The sequence below is a fragment of the Papio anubis genome, chromosome 18, assembly GCF_008728515.1.
Source record: "Papio anubis isolate 15944 chromosome 18, Panubis1.0, whole genome shotgun sequence".
Lineage (NCBI taxonomy): Eukaryota > Metazoa > Chordata > Mammalia > Primates > Cercopithecidae > Papio > Papio anubis.
Window position 1 is genome coordinate 16,955,214 of NC_044993.1, and position 17,670 is coordinate 16,972,883.

At 42.2% G+C, this 17,670-nt stretch overlaps 1 protein-coding gene across 11 annotated transcripts in view; it reads right to left on the reverse strand.

The window, feature by feature from the left end:
• Positions 1 to 11,346: 11,346 nt before the first annotated feature.
• Positions 11,347 to 17,670, reverse strand: part of ZNF19 (zinc finger protein 19) — a 74,064-nt gene continuing 67,740 nt past the window's right edge. For 8 of the 11 annotated variants that reach the window (XM_017953537.3, XM_009196822.4, XM_009196824.3 and 5 more), the window contains 4 exons: positions 16,755 to 16,815; positions 15,459 to 15,585; positions 14,821 to 14,934; positions 11,347 to 12,866 (listed from right to left, as the gene is read on the reverse strand). In XM_017953537.3, the coding sequence (XP_017809026.1) occupies positions 11,764 to 12,866; positions 14,821 to 14,934; positions 15,459 to 15,585; positions 16,755 to 16,787 (1,377 nt within the window). In that variant the 5' untranslated portion in view covers positions 16,788 to 16,815 and the 3' untranslated portion in view covers positions 11,347 to 11,763. Of the gene's footprint in view, positions 12,867 to 14,820; positions 14,935 to 15,458; positions 15,681 to 16,754; positions 17,459 to 17,670 lie in introns of those variants that run through there. The other 3 variants (XM_031658118.1, XM_031658120.1, XM_021932145.2) reach the window with 2 other exon arrangements.

Consider the following 17,670-nt stretch of genomic DNA (forward strand, 5'->3'; position numbering starts at 1 on the left):
ATCCAGAATAAGGCAGGACACTCATTTATGTGCCATCACAGCATTGTGTACTTATTTAAGGTGATAGCTTATTTATATGTCTGTCTTCTCTGGTGGCTTCAGGGAACAGACACTATGTCTATCTTGTTCAACATCATCATCCTCAGCTAGAGAATAACCTGGCAGAAAGAAGGAGAGCAATAAACATTTGTTGTTGACAATGGTCCAAAGGCTCCAGCCCTAACTCTTAGGCAGAAGCCTACTTTGTGTGTCCCCAAGGGTAGTATATGTCTTATGCCTTGGACCATGACAGTGACCATGGGCAGGTGCCCTTCTCTGCCTTGCCCTGACCCTGATCTTCACTGTTTTCCAAAATGAGCTCACTAAGAAAATGACTGGGCAGAGTAATAGCTGGGGATTACGTTGCTCTTGTCAATAATTTCTGGTTTTGACGTCTTTCTAGGGTCAGAAATCAGGAGTGAGGATTTGTTGAAAGAAATAGAAAGGAATCAGCAGATCACATAAATGCTGGCCCCAAATGTTTGCATCACGAACCCATTGCATAATTTTACAGATGAGAACATAAAGCTCTCTAAATAACCACAAAACTCCTACTCTACTTCAGACATATCAGAAAAATGAGATAATAATGCACAAACCAAGTTTCAAAAGCTCTACGGTAGGTCTGGAGAGATAGAGATCAGTTCTCGTCTGTCAACCCTGTCCATTCTTATATGGTTACAGAATTTCTAACAAGGAACGTAAGAGGTCAGGGAAAAAGCACACATTTCCAGCATTCTTTAAAGCAAAGTGTGTCCATGTGACCAACTTCTGGCAAACGTAAGAAAATGTGATGCTGTGTCCTTAAAGACAAGGGACATGCCCTCCCTGGCCCCAAACCTTCATCGACCCGGTGGAATGTTGACAAGGGAGAGCATCAGAGCATTCTGGACCATGTGAATAAGGGTGTGGCTGCTGGGGATGACAGAGCAACCAAAAGGAGGAGCCACAGAGCTGCTGTATCAGCCCCAGATGGCTTATTTTCTGATGATACATGAGAGAGAAATAAACTTTTATCAAATTTAAACCACATTTATTTGGGTTCTTCAAATTAATTTCCAAGCCCATAGTCTAACTAATACCCCTAGAATGAGGAAGGGTGGAAAAGTCACACAACACAACAGTTAAAAAATTAAGCTGGCTCTTCGACCACAGCATTCTAGAAATTCATTTCCACACCAGGCCTGCAGCCATGTAGTATCAGTTTCCTCCTGCTCAGCTCTAAGGCTTCTTCTCCTGCACCCTTTGTCCTACAGCCCCAAGACCTCCCCAAAGCCCTTCCTCTCTGACCACCAGGGAAAGCTGACAATCTTCTCATGTTAAAAAATCTTTTTTGTTGGTAGGGTGTGGTGGCTCACACCTGTAATCCCAGCACTTTGGGAGGCTGAGGTGGGGGGAATCACCTGAGGTTGGGAGTTCGAGACCAGCCTGACTAACATGGAGAAACTCTGTCTCTACAAAAAATGCAAAATTAGCTGGGCGTGGTGGCGCATGCCTGTATTCCCAGCTACTCGGGAGGCTGAGGCGGGAGAATCATTTGAACCCAGGAGGCGGAGGTTGTGGTGGGCTGAGATTGCACCATTGCACCCCAGCCCAGGCAACAAGAGCAAACCTCTGTCTCAAAAAAGAAAAAATCTTTCTTGTTGTTTCCAGTTTTAATGGGACAGAGTAAAGATGGCTTTGCCTGCTTCTTCTTGTTAAAACTGTGGCAAAACAACAGTCTGGTTGATGTTCATTCCAGGAGTTCAAGGCTGTTTTCATGCTATAAAATTTTTACTTACTTATTGACGTTGTGAGTTCTGTGAACAAATCATTTAATCTATGTGGAGAAATGTACTAGGGTAGGGTGAGGTCTTATTCTCAAAGCAACCAAACATATATAGGAATAAGTTTACGAATAAATGTATAAGACATATATCAAGAAAATTTTAAACATTTGGGGACTAAACCAATGAAAACCCCTTGTGTAAATGGAAAGGCACAGGTAATCCTTCAGTAAGAAGGATAGTTTTCTTTATTTAATCCATAAGTCCAATGTTATACTAAATAAGATCCCTATAGGATTTGTTTTAAAACTTGTGAAAATGATTCTAAAGTTTACATAGAAAAAATATTAGAAGTGGCGGGGCACAGTGGCTCATGCCTATAATCCCAGCACTTTGGGAAGCCAAGACAGGTGGATCAACTGAGCTCAGGAGTTCGAGACCAGCCTGGCCAACATGGTGAAACTTTGTCTTTACTAAAAATACAAAAATTAGCCCAGCGTGGTGGCACACACCTGTAATCCCAGCTATTGAGAAAGCTGGGGCAGGAGAATTGCTTGAATCCAAGAGGCGGAGATTGTAGTGAGCCAAGATCATCCCACTGCACTCCAGCCTGGGCAACAGAGTGAGACTGTGTCAAAAAAAGAAAAAAAAAGAGAGAGAGAGAAAGAGAAGAGAAGAGAAGAAAGAAAGAAAAGAAAGAAAAGACAAGGAAAGAGAAGGAAGAAAGGAAGGAAGATGCTTATAAGGTACTACTGAAACTTAGGAATGCACAAGTATTGAAAGTCAAAGAATGGAAAATAGATATATCTGACAAGTATTAAGTTAAAGGAAAAATGGCATAGCTATATTAGTATCTCACAACAATAAGTTTAAGACAATAAATATTATTAGGCAGAATTCTATGAGGGCAATGTAGCAAATAATATAAACTAGAATCTAGAAATTTAGAATAAGATATAACACTCAACATGATTTTAAATACTTAACTCACAGGAAAGTGTACCCAGGTACCAAAACCAAACAAGAAACTAAAACCAGAGGGGTTGGTTTGGACTGAAGAGCTCAGCTGATGCTTTGGCCAACAGGAGTGGGAATGGTGAAGAGTTGTAAGTCTTGATATCTGAGAAAGAATTATAATATGCAGGAGGCATATTATAGGAACAAGGAATAGGAACAGAGACTTTTCTCACACACATATACTCATCCAAATGCCTGGACTCATGAAAGGATAATTTTTTTTTTAAATCTCATGAACAAAGAGAGGTAACGAAGAATCTTGTGATCCTTGCCTAAGCTTTGAAGTGGTAGTAGAAATGTCTTCTAAAAATTTATACTCATAGTTTGCATCATTAAGTATAGAGTTTAAATTAATACTACCTACTTGGACCAGTAACTTACCATTCAAGAAATTACATTAAAAACTAATCCTGAGAGACTTCTGAAATAGTCACAAGAGAACTCATAGCCAATGACATTTAAAAGTTATTACAACCACATCTGATACATCTAAAACTTTGGTGGAGAAATGAAAGATATAAAAAAGACCCAAATCAAACTTCTAAAGATGAAAACCTATAATGTGCAATAAAAATACATTGGATGGGATTAACAGCAGATTAGACATTATAGAAAAAAGATGAGTGAATTTGAAGACATAGCAATAGAAACTATTCAAAAAGAAACACAGAGAAAAGAAAATTAAAAAAAAATGTACAGGACTGAGAAGTCCTGATTTCTTCACCTACTAGCTATGAGACCTTGGACAACCACTTAGCTTTTCTGAAATTCCATTGATTCATCTGAAAAATGAGATAATAGTGCACAGTTGCTGTAAATACTACATATATTTTTTTACTTAAAGTACATACAACAGAGACTGGGATTCAGTAGTTGCTCAATTAATATTAACTTTTCCTCTCCTCTAAATTATTTGCGGACCTGATTACACTTTTTTATTTGTCAATAAGGACGTTACTAATGCATAAGTTTGTAAATATGACATATTATAACTAGGAGAAAGATCTACAGTGCCAAACTCCTTCAAAGTTTTTTGTGCATAACCTCATAGAAACTTGCTAACAACAATCAAGTTCAGAAGCTTTTTACCAGAGAAAGCAGATCCAATCCATTGTATGTTTCTGAAAATAGGTTAACAGGTTGGGGTTAACAAGTGAGGAGAGGGTGTGAAAAAGAATCAAGCCCTGTCTCCAAATCAATACAACATACCATCTTTCTCACATGTATTGCCTGATAGTTTGCTTATATGTCCCTAGGAAGAGCCCTGAGCATTCTTCCTTACATAGTACAACCAGGTATTACACATTTCCCCCCAACTTGAAGGATGTTGGCCTCCAGAATAACACAATGATACTAGGTACCAATCCCATAGACCTCCCAAGGGAGTTGGTCCAATTATCAGCTCTGATGCTGAAGTTCCTAGAAGGAAGAGAAAGAATCTCAACCCCCACCGTGTCATAAAGAACCTTCTAAAAGACTGCTGATTTTAGAGGATTACAATTGCCAGGTACACAGGAGTCGAAAGTCCCAGGAAATTAACAGTGACCACTGCAACGTGTGTTTATAGTGTCATCCAGGTACAAAGGACAGCAGTAGAAAACAGAAAAACCGTGGTGCTGTCCAAGGTGCTAGCTCCGACTCAGTACGGTGTCTGTGGAGCTCTCCAAGGTTCTGGGGCTGGCCTCAGAACCATTGTCCTCCAACCTGGTGTGTTGGTCCCCTCTTACTATATATATTTTTATTTTTTTAAGAAGGAGTCTTGTTCTTGTCACCCAGTCTGGAGTGCAGTGGCATGATCTCAGCTCACTGCAACCTCCACCTCCCGGGTTCAAGCGATTCTCTGGCCTCAGCCTCCCGAGTAGCTGGGATTACAGGCGCCTGCCACTACGTCTGGCTGATTTTTGTACATTTACTAGAGATGGGTTTTTACCATATCGGTCAGGCTGGTCTAGAACTCCTGACCTCAGGTGACTCACCCGCCTCGGCCTCCCAAAGTGCTGAGATTACAGGCATTAGCCACCACGCCCGGCCTCCTGCTGGCTATATTTTAAGCCTGATATCCAGATACTTAATCTCACCCTAGTCCTTTCTTTGAACTCATTTGGTCAGAACCTGACATATATCACCCAGTGCCCCAGTTTCTACTTGTCTTCTCTATCACTCTGCCTCAAAATCCAGAGATTCCAAGGATGGGAATTTATTGTGGACCCAAATGGCTAAGAGAGGCTCTTTTGGGAAGCTTTCTTACATCGTAAAAATTTTTGTAAACATAAATTATTTGTATTTGAAAGATTTAAAAGACAAGGAACTATGTATTGTTCTTGTTGTTAACAATAAATTACCTCAACACTATTTGAACATAATAAAAATGTAATAAAATTTGAAACTTCGTGTGTCCCAATTGCTTTATTCAACTACCTTATACTCCTTTGCTAGTGAGTTAGCTTGCATTCAGGTGTTCTGAGCCAAGGAAACACATTTTTCTTTTCTCTTTTTTGTAGAGATGGGGTCTCACTATGCTGTGTTGGCTGGTTTGGAACTCCTGGCCTCAAGTGATCCAACCATTTTAGTCTCCCAAAGTGCTAGGATTATAGACATGTGCCATCATGCCTGGCCCAAAGACATCTTTCATCGGAATTGCACCTTATTATTAGACACATTTATGTTTATTATGTAATGCTTTCTTCACATCCATACTGAAGAAGATCCAAAAGGTATTATATCTATTTTGTAGATGAAAAAAAAACAAAGCTTACATGTTACAGTCTTTGTAGAACATAGAGTGTAGTGGGGGACACAAGTTTTCAGTAAATCCACACCTGGATAAATATATTACTGTAAACTTTCATTTGTGTGAGGGAGGTAAAGAGCAAGGTGTTTAGGAGATAGAGCAAGGTGTTTAGGAGATAATATGAAGGGAATACCATTTTAACTTGGAGGTAAGGAAAGACCTGAGGAAGTCATCTTGGGCTGAGACCTGAAAGATAAGAATGAAATATCTGGGCACATAATCAAAGAGACAGCATTCCGGGCAGGAGGAATAACATGTGTAGGCCCTTCAGTGGGGGAAAAAAAGAAAGAAAAAAAAAAACAAAGCTTGACACATCATGGGGAGAGAAGAGGGATGAAGTGCTACGCCACGATGTCATTACAGCTTTGCAGGCCATGTTAAAGAGTTCGGATTTTATTCCACGGTCAATGGAAACCCACTGAAATGTTTTAAGAAAAGCATGCTATGTTTCATATTTTAAAAAGCACACTCCGGCTGCTGACTGGCAGACAGATTAGAAAGATTCAAGAGCAGAAGTGGGGAGACTCCTTATGAGCAATTGTGGTAGTCTAGGAAAGAAATGTTGGTGGCTCAGAACAGGGCAGTAGCACCAGGAACTGGAGAGAAGTTCCATGTTGTTCATCAGTAACATGTTCTGTCATCATGTGCTATCATCTAGCATGTTGCTTAGCACACAGAAGTCACCAAATAATTGTTGCCAGGCACAGTGACCCATGTCTGTAATTCCAGCACTTTGGGAAGCCAAGGTGGGAGGATTGCTTGGTCTCAGGAGTTCTAGATCAGCCTGGGCAACATAGTGAAACCCTGTCTCTACAAAAAATACATAAACTGCTGGGCACTGTGGCTTATGCCTGTAATCCCAGCACTTTGGGAGGCCGAGGTGGGCGGATCACAAGGTCAGGAGTTCGAGACCAGCCTGGCCCATATGGTAAAACCCCATCTCTACTAAAAATACAAAAATTAGCCAGGCGTGGTGGCACTTGCCTATAGTCCCAGCTACTCAGGAGGCTGAGGCAAAAGAATCGCTTGAACCCCGGAGACAGAGGTTGCAGTGAGCCGATATCATGCCACTGCACTCCAGCCTGGGTGACAAGTGAGACCCCATCTCAAAAAAAAAAAAAAAAAATATATATATATATATATATATATATATTTATATATATATATAAAAGCTGGGTGTGGTGGCACATGCCTGTAGTCCCAGCTACTAGGGAAGCTGAGGTACGAGGATCACTTGAGCCTGGGCGGTCAAGTCTGCAGTGAGCCATGATTGTGCCACTGCACTCCAGCCTGGGTGGTAGAGCAAGACCCTGTGTCAAAAAAAAAAAAAAGAAAAAAAAGTGAGTAATAATAAAATCATTTATTGTATGTGGCACACTTCTAAGGATTATTTTATCTGCATGGCTCCAAGTGCTTGTTTTAGTTGATAATCTGAGGGACATTCATTGCCAGGTCCTCCTTACAAGTTGATAACTGTGATATTTACCATGTTTTAACTCCTGGCCACACAGAGCTACAGTTATTTAAACAACTTAGTCTATCTAAGATTATGCACTTCAGTGACACACAGATAGACTTTGTGCCCCACAGCATAGTTGCTCTGAGAGGAAGCTTCTTTGAAGTAGAAATCAGAAATGTGCAGCCACCACTGAAAACAGAATAGGATTTCATCACAAAAATGCTCATCTGGGCCATCCTCTAACATCTAAAGAATTTCAGTTGAGTAGACTAATATTCACTACTGGAATATAAGACACATTCTTATTGCCTGAAAGTTCTGTCTCACTCCTTTAGTTTGGGTTTCCCTGAAGGCAGGGCTTGAGACAAGGACTCGAATGCACATTTATTCAGGAGATGATCCCAGGAAGCAGGACTAAAACAGCCCAAGGAGTGAGACAGGATAGGAGGAAATGACAATATAAAATGTTCTAAAGGTTGATGCTATGAGCACTGGGACCTCCAGAAAAGAATAAAGAATTCCTCCTCTAATTGTCCACTTGAAAGATGGGAAACTGGAACCTTTATCCTCAAGCTCTTGTCCAGCATCATTAAGGGTTTTTCTGGGATTGCTAACTTGCCCTATGTATTCACAGGCTGTGCTTCCTAGTTGAGTGAGCTCTGGAAAAGTGCCTGAGGCAGAATGTCAGAAGGCATGTGGAGTGTCTGAGCAGTGCAAGGGGAGATCTAAGTTCACATACAACTGTTCACCACAGCTACAGCAAAAGCAAGAGGTGTGCCAAAGTGATGGGCGTGCATCTCAGAGGCATCTGCTCTGTTCTCCCATCAATCTGCTGCATTTCACTGTTCCCAACATGTAAACTGGGGATAAATATAGCGCCTATCCTAGAGTTGTTATGCACACTGAAATTCAAATAGCACAGCCAACTGTACACCAATTTTTTTTCCTTATCCAAAGCTTTTAGACATGTAGAATTCGATGGCAGTCATGCGCCATGGCAGAGGCTGCTAGCTACCCACTCAAACACTTGTTCTCCTTCTTCCTCCTAAACAAAGTCTCGAAGTTATTTGATGTAGTACACTGCCACTCAACTGAAGGATATAGTGTCCTCGGGAGCCAGGTATAGTCATGTGACTAAGTTCTTGAAATAAACATTTAACTGGAAGTGTTCTGTGGTACTTACAGAAAGTCTTCTTTAAGGCAAAGTGGCATGCTCTTCTTCCCCTTCCTCTACTGTCTGGAACAAGCCCTTGATGGCTGGAGTTCTAGCAGCCACCTTGGACCATGAGGATAATGGCCCCATTGAGGATGGCCAAGTGGTACTTTGGAAGGAGATTCAGTCCCCACTAACACTGTAGAACTCCCTTAGCTGCCCTGGGCTATCTCGAGACTCCTGAGAAAAATTCTATCTTGTATTAGGGTGTCTTGTTTAGGGTTTTCTGATATATACAGACGAACCTCAGTGACGGTGGTGGGCTGAGTAACAGCCATCCAAAGATAGCAGGTCCCGATTTCTGGAACCTGTGAATGTTGCCCTAAATGGCAAAGTTCTTGCAGGGTCACTAAATTAAGGGTCCTAAGATAAGGAATTATCCTGGACTATTTGGATGAGTCTTAAATGCTATCACAAATGCCTTTATGAGAGAGAGACCAGGGAGATTGGACACAGAGAAGGTGATGTGAAGACAGCACAGACTGGAGTGATGTTGCCACTAAGGAATGCCGGCAGCCACCAGCAGATTAAAGACAGACCAGATTCTGCCCTAAAGCCTTCTGAGGGAATGTAGCTTTGCTGACAAACTGCTTCTGCCCAGGGAAATTGTGTTCAGACTTCTAGCCTCTAGAACTGACAGAATCGATTTCTGTTAAGCCAAAGCAAACTAATACATTAATCATAACTGATTCAAGGACAGTTACTCAATTTGAGGGGGCTTCCTGACAGTGGCACTGGGGTCAGGGGCCAAGGGAGCTAACTACTCAGTAGTGAAGAACAGAGAAAAGGAAACAAACCTCACTTAGCTATCCCTATACCTCAAAGCTGAAGTGGGGTGGTTGGGGCGGCAGGTACAAAGCTCACTTGGACCTCAGCAGAGCCAGCTCTCTGGTTCAGGTACATGATATGAAGACACCCATTTTCAGACGGTGCTGAGAGGTACACAGCCAATAAGACAGGGAGGCAGTACTAAGAACCAGATCCTCTCCCCACTAGAGGCATGCTACCTCCCTCAATGACAACTCTAGTGGGACAGTTTGTACTGGACATATTTTATGATTCTATCTCAACCTATCATTTCCTCTCTGATGCCAATTCTCCACCTCCCATTGTGTGAAACCAAATGCAGCCTCCCCATCTTGACTTGATCCTAATATTCGCCTCCACCCCTAAGGACCACATCTGTTTCTTCCAACAATCTCTCTTCCTTTACCAAGACACAGTGTCACATACTTTACATACAACTTCTATAGGGCCATACTGCACAACAGCTAGAACATGAGTTCTGAAACCAGACTACCTGTGTTTGAATACCTACTCCACTATTGTGTCCTTAGGAAACCTAATTAATGTCTTCTCAGCTGTAACATGGAGCTAATTATAGCACACTCTTCATAAAGTCATCATATAGAGTAAATGTGTGTAGTGACTAGGAAAGTCTCTGTCACATGTTAAGTACCAAAAAAAGATATATATATATATATATATATATCTGCTGTTATTTACTACAGGGCAGCTGGGTTGATGCAGCACCATTTGAAGCAGTCCCTAACCATGGTTACTTTAACCGGTTTTTTTTCTGAGTGGCTTTCAGATTTTCTGCCTTCAAAAAGATCCCCCTAGAAATAACCCAAATGCCCACCAACAATAAGCAATAAATTGTGGTATATTCATGTAATGGAATACTACATAGCAATGAGAATGAATCTGTACTGATGATTCCATTGACACAAAAGAACAAAAACAGGCAAAATAATTTCTGGTGATAGAAGTCAGGGTAGAGGTTCTGTACGGACTATAATAAGGTACGGGGAGACTTGTAAGGTGCTGTGTTCTATTAATTTATCTTGGTGAGTATAAGGCTATGTTCTTTGTAAAAATTCAAGTTGTACAACCATGACTCACGGTTTTATTTTATTTTTTGAGAAGGGGTCTCATTTTGTCGCCAGGCTGGAGTGTAGTGGCATAATATCGGCTTATTGCAACCTCCGCCTCCCAGGTTCAAGCGATTTGCCTGCCCCAGCCTCCCGAGTAGCTGGGACTACAGGCACGCACCACCACGCCAGCTAATTCTTGTATTTTTAGTAGAGACGGGGTTTCACCATGTTGGCCAGGATGGTCTCCATCTCTTGACCTCATGAATCGCCCACCCCAGCCTCCCAAAGTGCTGAGATTACAGGTGTGAGCCACCGCGCCTGGCTGACTCATGCATTTTTGTGTTTGTGTTATACTTCAATTAAAAAGTGTTTACTTAATTCCCCAAGTCTATCATTCATTGATCAACCCAAGCACATGATACAACTGCTCATCCATCTGCTGACAAGTAAGGAAGAGGTGGTGAAGCCACCCAGGTGCTAGACTGAGTAAGTAAGTAAGTCTGGAATTGGGTAGGGAGATTCCAACACTGGCTGGCAGCAGAAGGGCACATGTGAGAAAAAAAGGGTGCAGTTTACATTCATCACCAAAGGGCCAGCTGTTTTCCTACTGAGAGATCTCTGCAGTATGTCTTATGACCGAGAACCGTGGCATTTCCTTGGCTCCCTAGCCAGGGCAAAGGGCAAAGGGCAAAGCGGGCATGCTGTCCTAGGAATTAAGATGGCAAATGCCAAGCTATAATAGCTACAATAGCCTGGCATTTCCCAGTTTAAGGCCTAGAGTAGCATCCATTCCAAATGAAAAACTGAATAAACAGAAAATGAAAGCTTTAAGAGTGAAAGCTTTTAGTTTCCTAGTTAAGACTCTTCCTGAGAATGGAGTCACTGGTGCAGACATAATTTTGTAGTACAATGAGATTTTTGTTACACAGCTGTTAGAACTTCTATCTACTGGTGGTGTCTGATATAACCTGGGCTCTCCAGTGTTACAATGGGCTTCCCAATCTCATCACAATCATGGGGTTTAGGAGCTGCCATGACTATAACTAAAGACTTTCCCACATATCATACACACAAAACATTTCTCCATCGGGTATGTTATCCCTGAAGACTTCAAACAACTGCTACACTGACAACACTGTTTAAGTCAAAATTCTGTTCCAAAGGAAGAAAACCTAACTCAAACGTGCCAAAGCCAAAACCAAACAAATGAAAATGGAATTTATTGGCTGCTGCAATTCAAAAACCCGTATGTATTTTTAGCTTCAGGCATGGTTTAATGTGGCTGTTCAAACATTATCTTCAGTCTTTGACTGCTCTCCAATTCTCAGATGGCTTTTTTGCTGTGAGGACTTCATTCTCAGCCTCTGTGAGAGTCTAGGAGTTCTTCTCAGCGTTAAAACCAATGGGGGTGTGGGGGCGCAGAGAATATTTCTTCCTATTAGCTCTTGCAATCCTGGGACTCTAACTGGAGCATCTACTGACATCTGCATCAGTAACTGTGGCTTGAGGGATGGATCAGAGGCTGAGTCAGGCCTGTGTCACACATTCCATTCCTGAGTAGAAGATGGAATCCACTCAGTACATTTTACTGGAGTATACTATTACCAGTAAAAGGGGGTAAAAAATTCTGGGAGGCCAAAACGACAAATGTCCAGCACAGGCTTCTCTCCAGAGTGGACATGCTCAAGAAGACCTAGCTGGGAAGAAGTCCCAAAGGCCTCCTCATACTTACTACACTCATAGGGTTTCTCTCCAGTATGGATTCTTTGATGCTGATGAAGATTTCTTTTGCTAGTGAAGGCTTTTCCACACTCATCACATACATAGGAAGACTCCTGAGTATGAATTCTCAGATGCCTTTTTAATTGTTCCTGAGCACTGAAGGCTTTTCCACAATCTACACAGTCAAAGGGTTTCTCCTCACTGTGAATTCTCTGGTGTCGAGTTAGTTTTGTATGAAAATTGAAGGCTTGTCCACATACTTTACAAGAATAAGGCTTTTCCCCTGTGTGAATACGCTGATGTTGGCTTAGATGGGAAGTCCTTCCAAAGCTTTTGCCACACTCATTACACTCATAGGGTTTCTCTCCAGTGTGGATTTTCTGATGCCGAAGTAGGGGTGAATTACCAACAAAAGCTTTGCCACACTCATTACACTCATAGGGTTTCTCCCCAGTGTGGACTCTCTGATGTATAACAAACTCGGAACTACTGGTGAAACTATTTCCACACTCTGTACAGTAATAGGGTCTGTCCCCACTGTGGATTCTCTGATGCCTGATCAGATTTGCATTATCATTAAAGGCTCGCCCACACTCCTCACACTGATAGGGTTTCTCTCCAGTGTGAATCCTCTGGTGCCGAATTAATGAAGAATTGCCATTAAAGGCTTTTCCACACTCACTACACTCAAAAGGTTTCTCCCCAGTGTGGATTCTCTGGTGTCTAGCATAGTAAGAAAAGTAGCTGAAGGATTTCCCACACTCCTCACATATGAAAGGTTTCCTTGCACAGGGGATTCTTGGAACCTTTCCTCGGGTATTTTTCACTGTGGGGATGTTCTGGTGCTTTTTCACATTACATGTTTCTGGGAAGTCAGTTCTCTGAGGGACACTCTTCAGCTGACCACGTGACATCATCCCATCTCTTTCTTCAGAAATTCCCTGGATTAATGTGGACTCACTGTCAATGTTGGTCTCAACATCTGACATAAGAGATAGAAAACACAAATAATGCCACCTGAGAACTATGCTAGAAACAATAGAGCATTGAAAATGGTAAGGCTTTAAAAGAGATCATTTCAACTTTCACATCAGCACGCTGGGAAGAAAAGGCTGTTAAAATGAAAGTGCCAAGTATCACACAGGCAGAGAACATCGAGGTGGAACAGAGTATCAGTGGACACATCACACATGAGACTCCTTCCTAAGCTTTTCCACTCTAATATTTGAATGACTTCTGGTTGTCCCTGGCATGATCTAATATCTTTCGAATTGATGCTACTTACAGCCTACAAAATGCCAAAGGCACAGGTCTTAAGAACAAGTAGTGACGCTGGGGCTGGCAATACTCAGCATCAGAAAGTGAAACAGAACAGCATCAATCAGAAAGCAAAGGCAAAGGATGAATTGTTTTTCTTTTTAAAAACTCACACCCTGCAGATGTCCCAAAAGACTTAAGACATTGAACATTAAGGACACTGGGTTGTGGCAAGACAGAGAAAAAGAAAAACATAGAAGTGCTTAGAGAGCATTATTCTTAATATGTTGTAAGATTACCTAGTCCAGAGGTTCTTAACTGCAGACCCACAGATGGACTACATACGATGAGGAAATGCCCTAAAACTGCTGAAACTCAAACATGCAGAGAAACTACCATCCTAGACTATTTGAAAAGGGATGAACAGTTTACTTAGACACACCTAGACTGATAGTATTCTTTCTCCTATCAGCAAAAAGGAGACAAACAGCCCATAAAATGGCATTTGTGTTCGTAAAGATTGGATGACATTTTGAATGAGTTAAAGTCAATCTATTTTATATGAAATGTTGGGCTTGGTTTTAACATTAATTTGGGTTACCTGGGACTCATGTGATGGTTAATCAAGTTCATCGTATGAGTGTAAGTAAGGGAACCCCGAAGGAGAATGTTGGGAGAGGAGTAATCTGAGATTGAAGTAAACATGGTAATCAAGAGTCTGAAAAAGAATCATCACCAGAGAGAGGAAGCATGTGAGAACAGACCACCAGGTTCTCAATTGTCTGTCTTGATGATTCTTTTTCAGATTCTTAGAATAAGAGGCTGAAGTGCTGTGCCAGCTTCACCATTTTCCATGTTACTTGCTCTCTGCAAACCACCTGCTCTGAAACTCCTGCCTCTGCCTTCAATCTCACTATTTGCTCTTGGTGGCCCCCATCAGACTATTTGACTGTCTACTTTCTCTTCCTTCTCTCACTGAAATTAAATATCCCTTAATGGTTAAGATTCAGCCTTCCTTTTTTCTTCCTGGGGGTCATTTCAACCCAGCTGTGTTAGAGTACCCTTTCAGACCTGTCTTTTATCTCAGACTCTCCACCCACCTTCTCAATGGCCTGCTCTAGTTATCCACTTGCCTATTCTAAAGGAACCTCACACTCTGTGCTCAGCTTTGAATTTCTATGAATTCAAAAAGCTCCTCCCATGCCATGACTTCCTAGTGTTATATGACGCAACTCTCCCCGTTTATGGCCAACTTTTGGGAAGATCTTGCCCATTTTACCTTCACATTCTCCATCCCATTCCCAATAGCACTTAATACTTTTCTTTTTCGCTTTTTACATCTGTCTCCATAACTTGTATCTTCCAGAACTTCTTCAACAAAGTTCGGTACATGGCAAGTTGCTCAAACACTGCTCCTGAATAAATCCATCCCAACCAAGGAGGACAACTAAAGTAGGCAATGTTGAAACTCAGAAAGGAGCAATGGATTCAAGGATTGCAGATGAGACATACTGAGTGATTACATGTTGGTAAGAGTTAAGATTGGTGGAAAAGGTTTCATATTTTACCTATTAGGTGAAATCATCTATTTTATTTAAATCCTGCCCAGCATGGTTCATTTTAAAATATAGTGCTCCATAAAACTCTACAGTTGTTGGTTCTAAATCTGCCTCACCTACCTTTACAGATGTTTTTGGTCCTCTCTGCCGGGGGATCATCCTGTGCTTCCAGGCCCCAAGCCATATCCCCTCCCTCCAGAAGTGAGATCAGTGCAGGTTTGGGAACTGGGTACCCTGAAAACAGAAGAAAATGGTACTTTTCAGCCCTGTATCTGCTGTGTCAAAAGAAGGAAAATCCCAGGAGTCTCAGTAAGAATAAGACTCATAGAAGAGGGTTCTCAACTGGAGAAGGCCAAAGAGATTCTGATCAAGAGGAAACTGAGCATTTGTTACTTCTTCCTAAAAAAAACACTCAAGGATAAGTAAGTCAGTGAGATCCACAAGGTATAAGCAAACACAGGGAAGGGGACACGCCCTTCCCCAGACAACAACTACTACCTTGGAAGCTCCATGGAAGATGGGACATACTCTTACCAGGGGACAGTAATTCCCTTCATTGAGAGACCAAAGTGACCCAAGACCTCTCCCTACCCAGCAATCTTTGAAGTTGGTCACTGAGCCTCAGCTCTGCAGTCACTCAGTGGAGGACACAAGAGACAACCTCTCCTCTCCACTCCACACCCCTCCTCCCAGGCTGTAAAAGAAGGAAGGAAACTGGAAAAGTGCAGATCTGAGTCCTAGGAGGAAAATGGCCTTACCCAAAGCAGTCAGGTTCCCAAAATTCTCCAACATCACACTTCTGTACAGGGCCCTCTGGGCAGGGGAAAGTCCAGTCCATTCTGTCTTGGTGAAGTGCACAGCCACATCCTCGAAGGTCACCATCTCCTAAAACAACAGGTTCCTGCTGCCACAGAGCCAATCCTCTGGCTCCGGGCCAGACTGTGGGGCAGAGGGGACAGGTAGGGGCTTGAGGGAAAGTCCTGTGAGGGATGGGTAATGAGAAAAGGTGAAAGAACTGGATATTAGACCATTATATGACTATTTTTACAACGAAAAATCTGGAACTTCTCTCACTACCAGAAAAGCTTCCATTAGGATATAAAATTTACTGTCATAAAATGTTATTTAACATTTGTTAAACTCTAGGAAAAAAGTCTCTTATTAGTTAACCTTCCTAGGGCAAAAATCTTTTTGATTTAGTAAATATTTTCAGTCTTTTAGTGTTGTACCTACAAGTGGACAATTTGCTTCAAATGGTATCTCAGGACCCATCTGTTCCTATTAGGTACTCCCTATTCCCAGCCAATCTATCTGTTCCCACATGTGTTCACCCTGCCCCAAACCTTATGCCCATGAAACAAGCACAGAGTCATGGTTTGCACTGATGGGCCTATCTCATCCAACTCCCATTCGATTCTTGTACAAAGGGCTGCGCTGCCTGTGCTGAAGAGCATCCTGTAGAGGGAGCTCAGACTCTCCTGGCACAATCCACTCTGCTCCTCGATGGCTTTTCCTAGAAAATGATGCTTCTAGAATTAAACTGCTGCTGGGTAGCTCTTTTAGCTCATCTTTATAGCTCCAAGACAATCTGTAACAGCTTCTGCCAACCAAGCCTCATGCTTCTTGGGTTTTTTTTCTTTTGGTTTCGGTTCTTTCTCTCTCTCTCTCTCTCTTTTTTTTTTTGTTGTTCTTTTTTGAACAGAAAAGAATAGGGTTTTTGACAGTGTCTCGCTCTGTCACCCAGGTTGGAGTGCAGTGGCACAATCTCAGCTCACTGCAGCCTCGACCTCCCAGCTCAGGTGATCCTCCCGCCTCAGCCTCCTGAGTAGCTGGGACTATAGGTGCACACCACCATGCCTGGCTAATCTTTGTATTTTCTGTAGAGACAGGGTTTTGCCACGTTCCCCAGGCTGGTCTCAAACTCCTGGGCTCAGGGGTTTTCCTACTGTTTTGGCCCTAAGACTTGCCAGAATCACCTTTATCCACCTCCCACCACCCCTCATTTCCTTCAAATCAGACCTCCATAAAGCTGACCTCAGGAATCCACTGCTCACCTGGTGTCGAGTTTTCAGAGGTATGGCTGCCATGACCTGGGCTCCCTCTAGCAGGCAAAGGCTGAAGGAAGAAACAGAGAGAACCAACAGTGAGCTCAGCCCAGTAAAATGCTCTCTTTAAAGCAATAAATCTGCCAATAACAAGCAGCAATCACTTACTAAATGCTCACAGGGTAAGTGGTGTATAAATATGTACTTTTTAATCCACATCATACCATGAGGTTTTTAATTCTGAGGAAACAGATTTTGAAAGAATAAGTAACTTGTCCTAGGACACCAGAGCATGTCCTCACCAACACCAAGCTAAATGAAGAGCAAAACAAGCAAAAGACACCAATAAACTCAGAGCAAAACCTAACAAGAAGAATCTCAGACCTCTATTTTTAAAATTAATTTGACTGAGAACGTAAAAGGTTAAAAACAGCAAGTATCATGTTTTTGGATGAAAAATACATATTCTCTTATTTAGTCCTCACAACAATCTTTTGAACCTTTAATTTTTCCCAAATGAGAAGACAAGGCTAACAGAATAATTTCTTCTACCAAGATCACTCAGCTAGTGAATGGATGAACTCAGATCCCACACTAGATCTACCAGGCTTCAAAGGTCATGTTTTTGTTTGTTTCTTTGTTTGTTTTTTGAGACAAGAGTCTTGCTGTCACCTGGGCTAGAGTGCAATGGCGCGATCTCAGCTCACTGTAACCACTGCTTCCCGGGTTCAAGCAATTCTCCTGCCTCAGCCTCCCAAGTAGCTGGGATTACAAGCATGTGCTGCCACACCTGGCTCATTTTTGTAATTTTAGTAGAGACGGGGTTTCATCATGTTGCCCAGGCTAGTCCTCAAAGTACCGGCCTCAAGCGATCCGCCCACCTCAGTCTCCCAAAGTGATGGGATTACAGGCATGAGGCACCGCA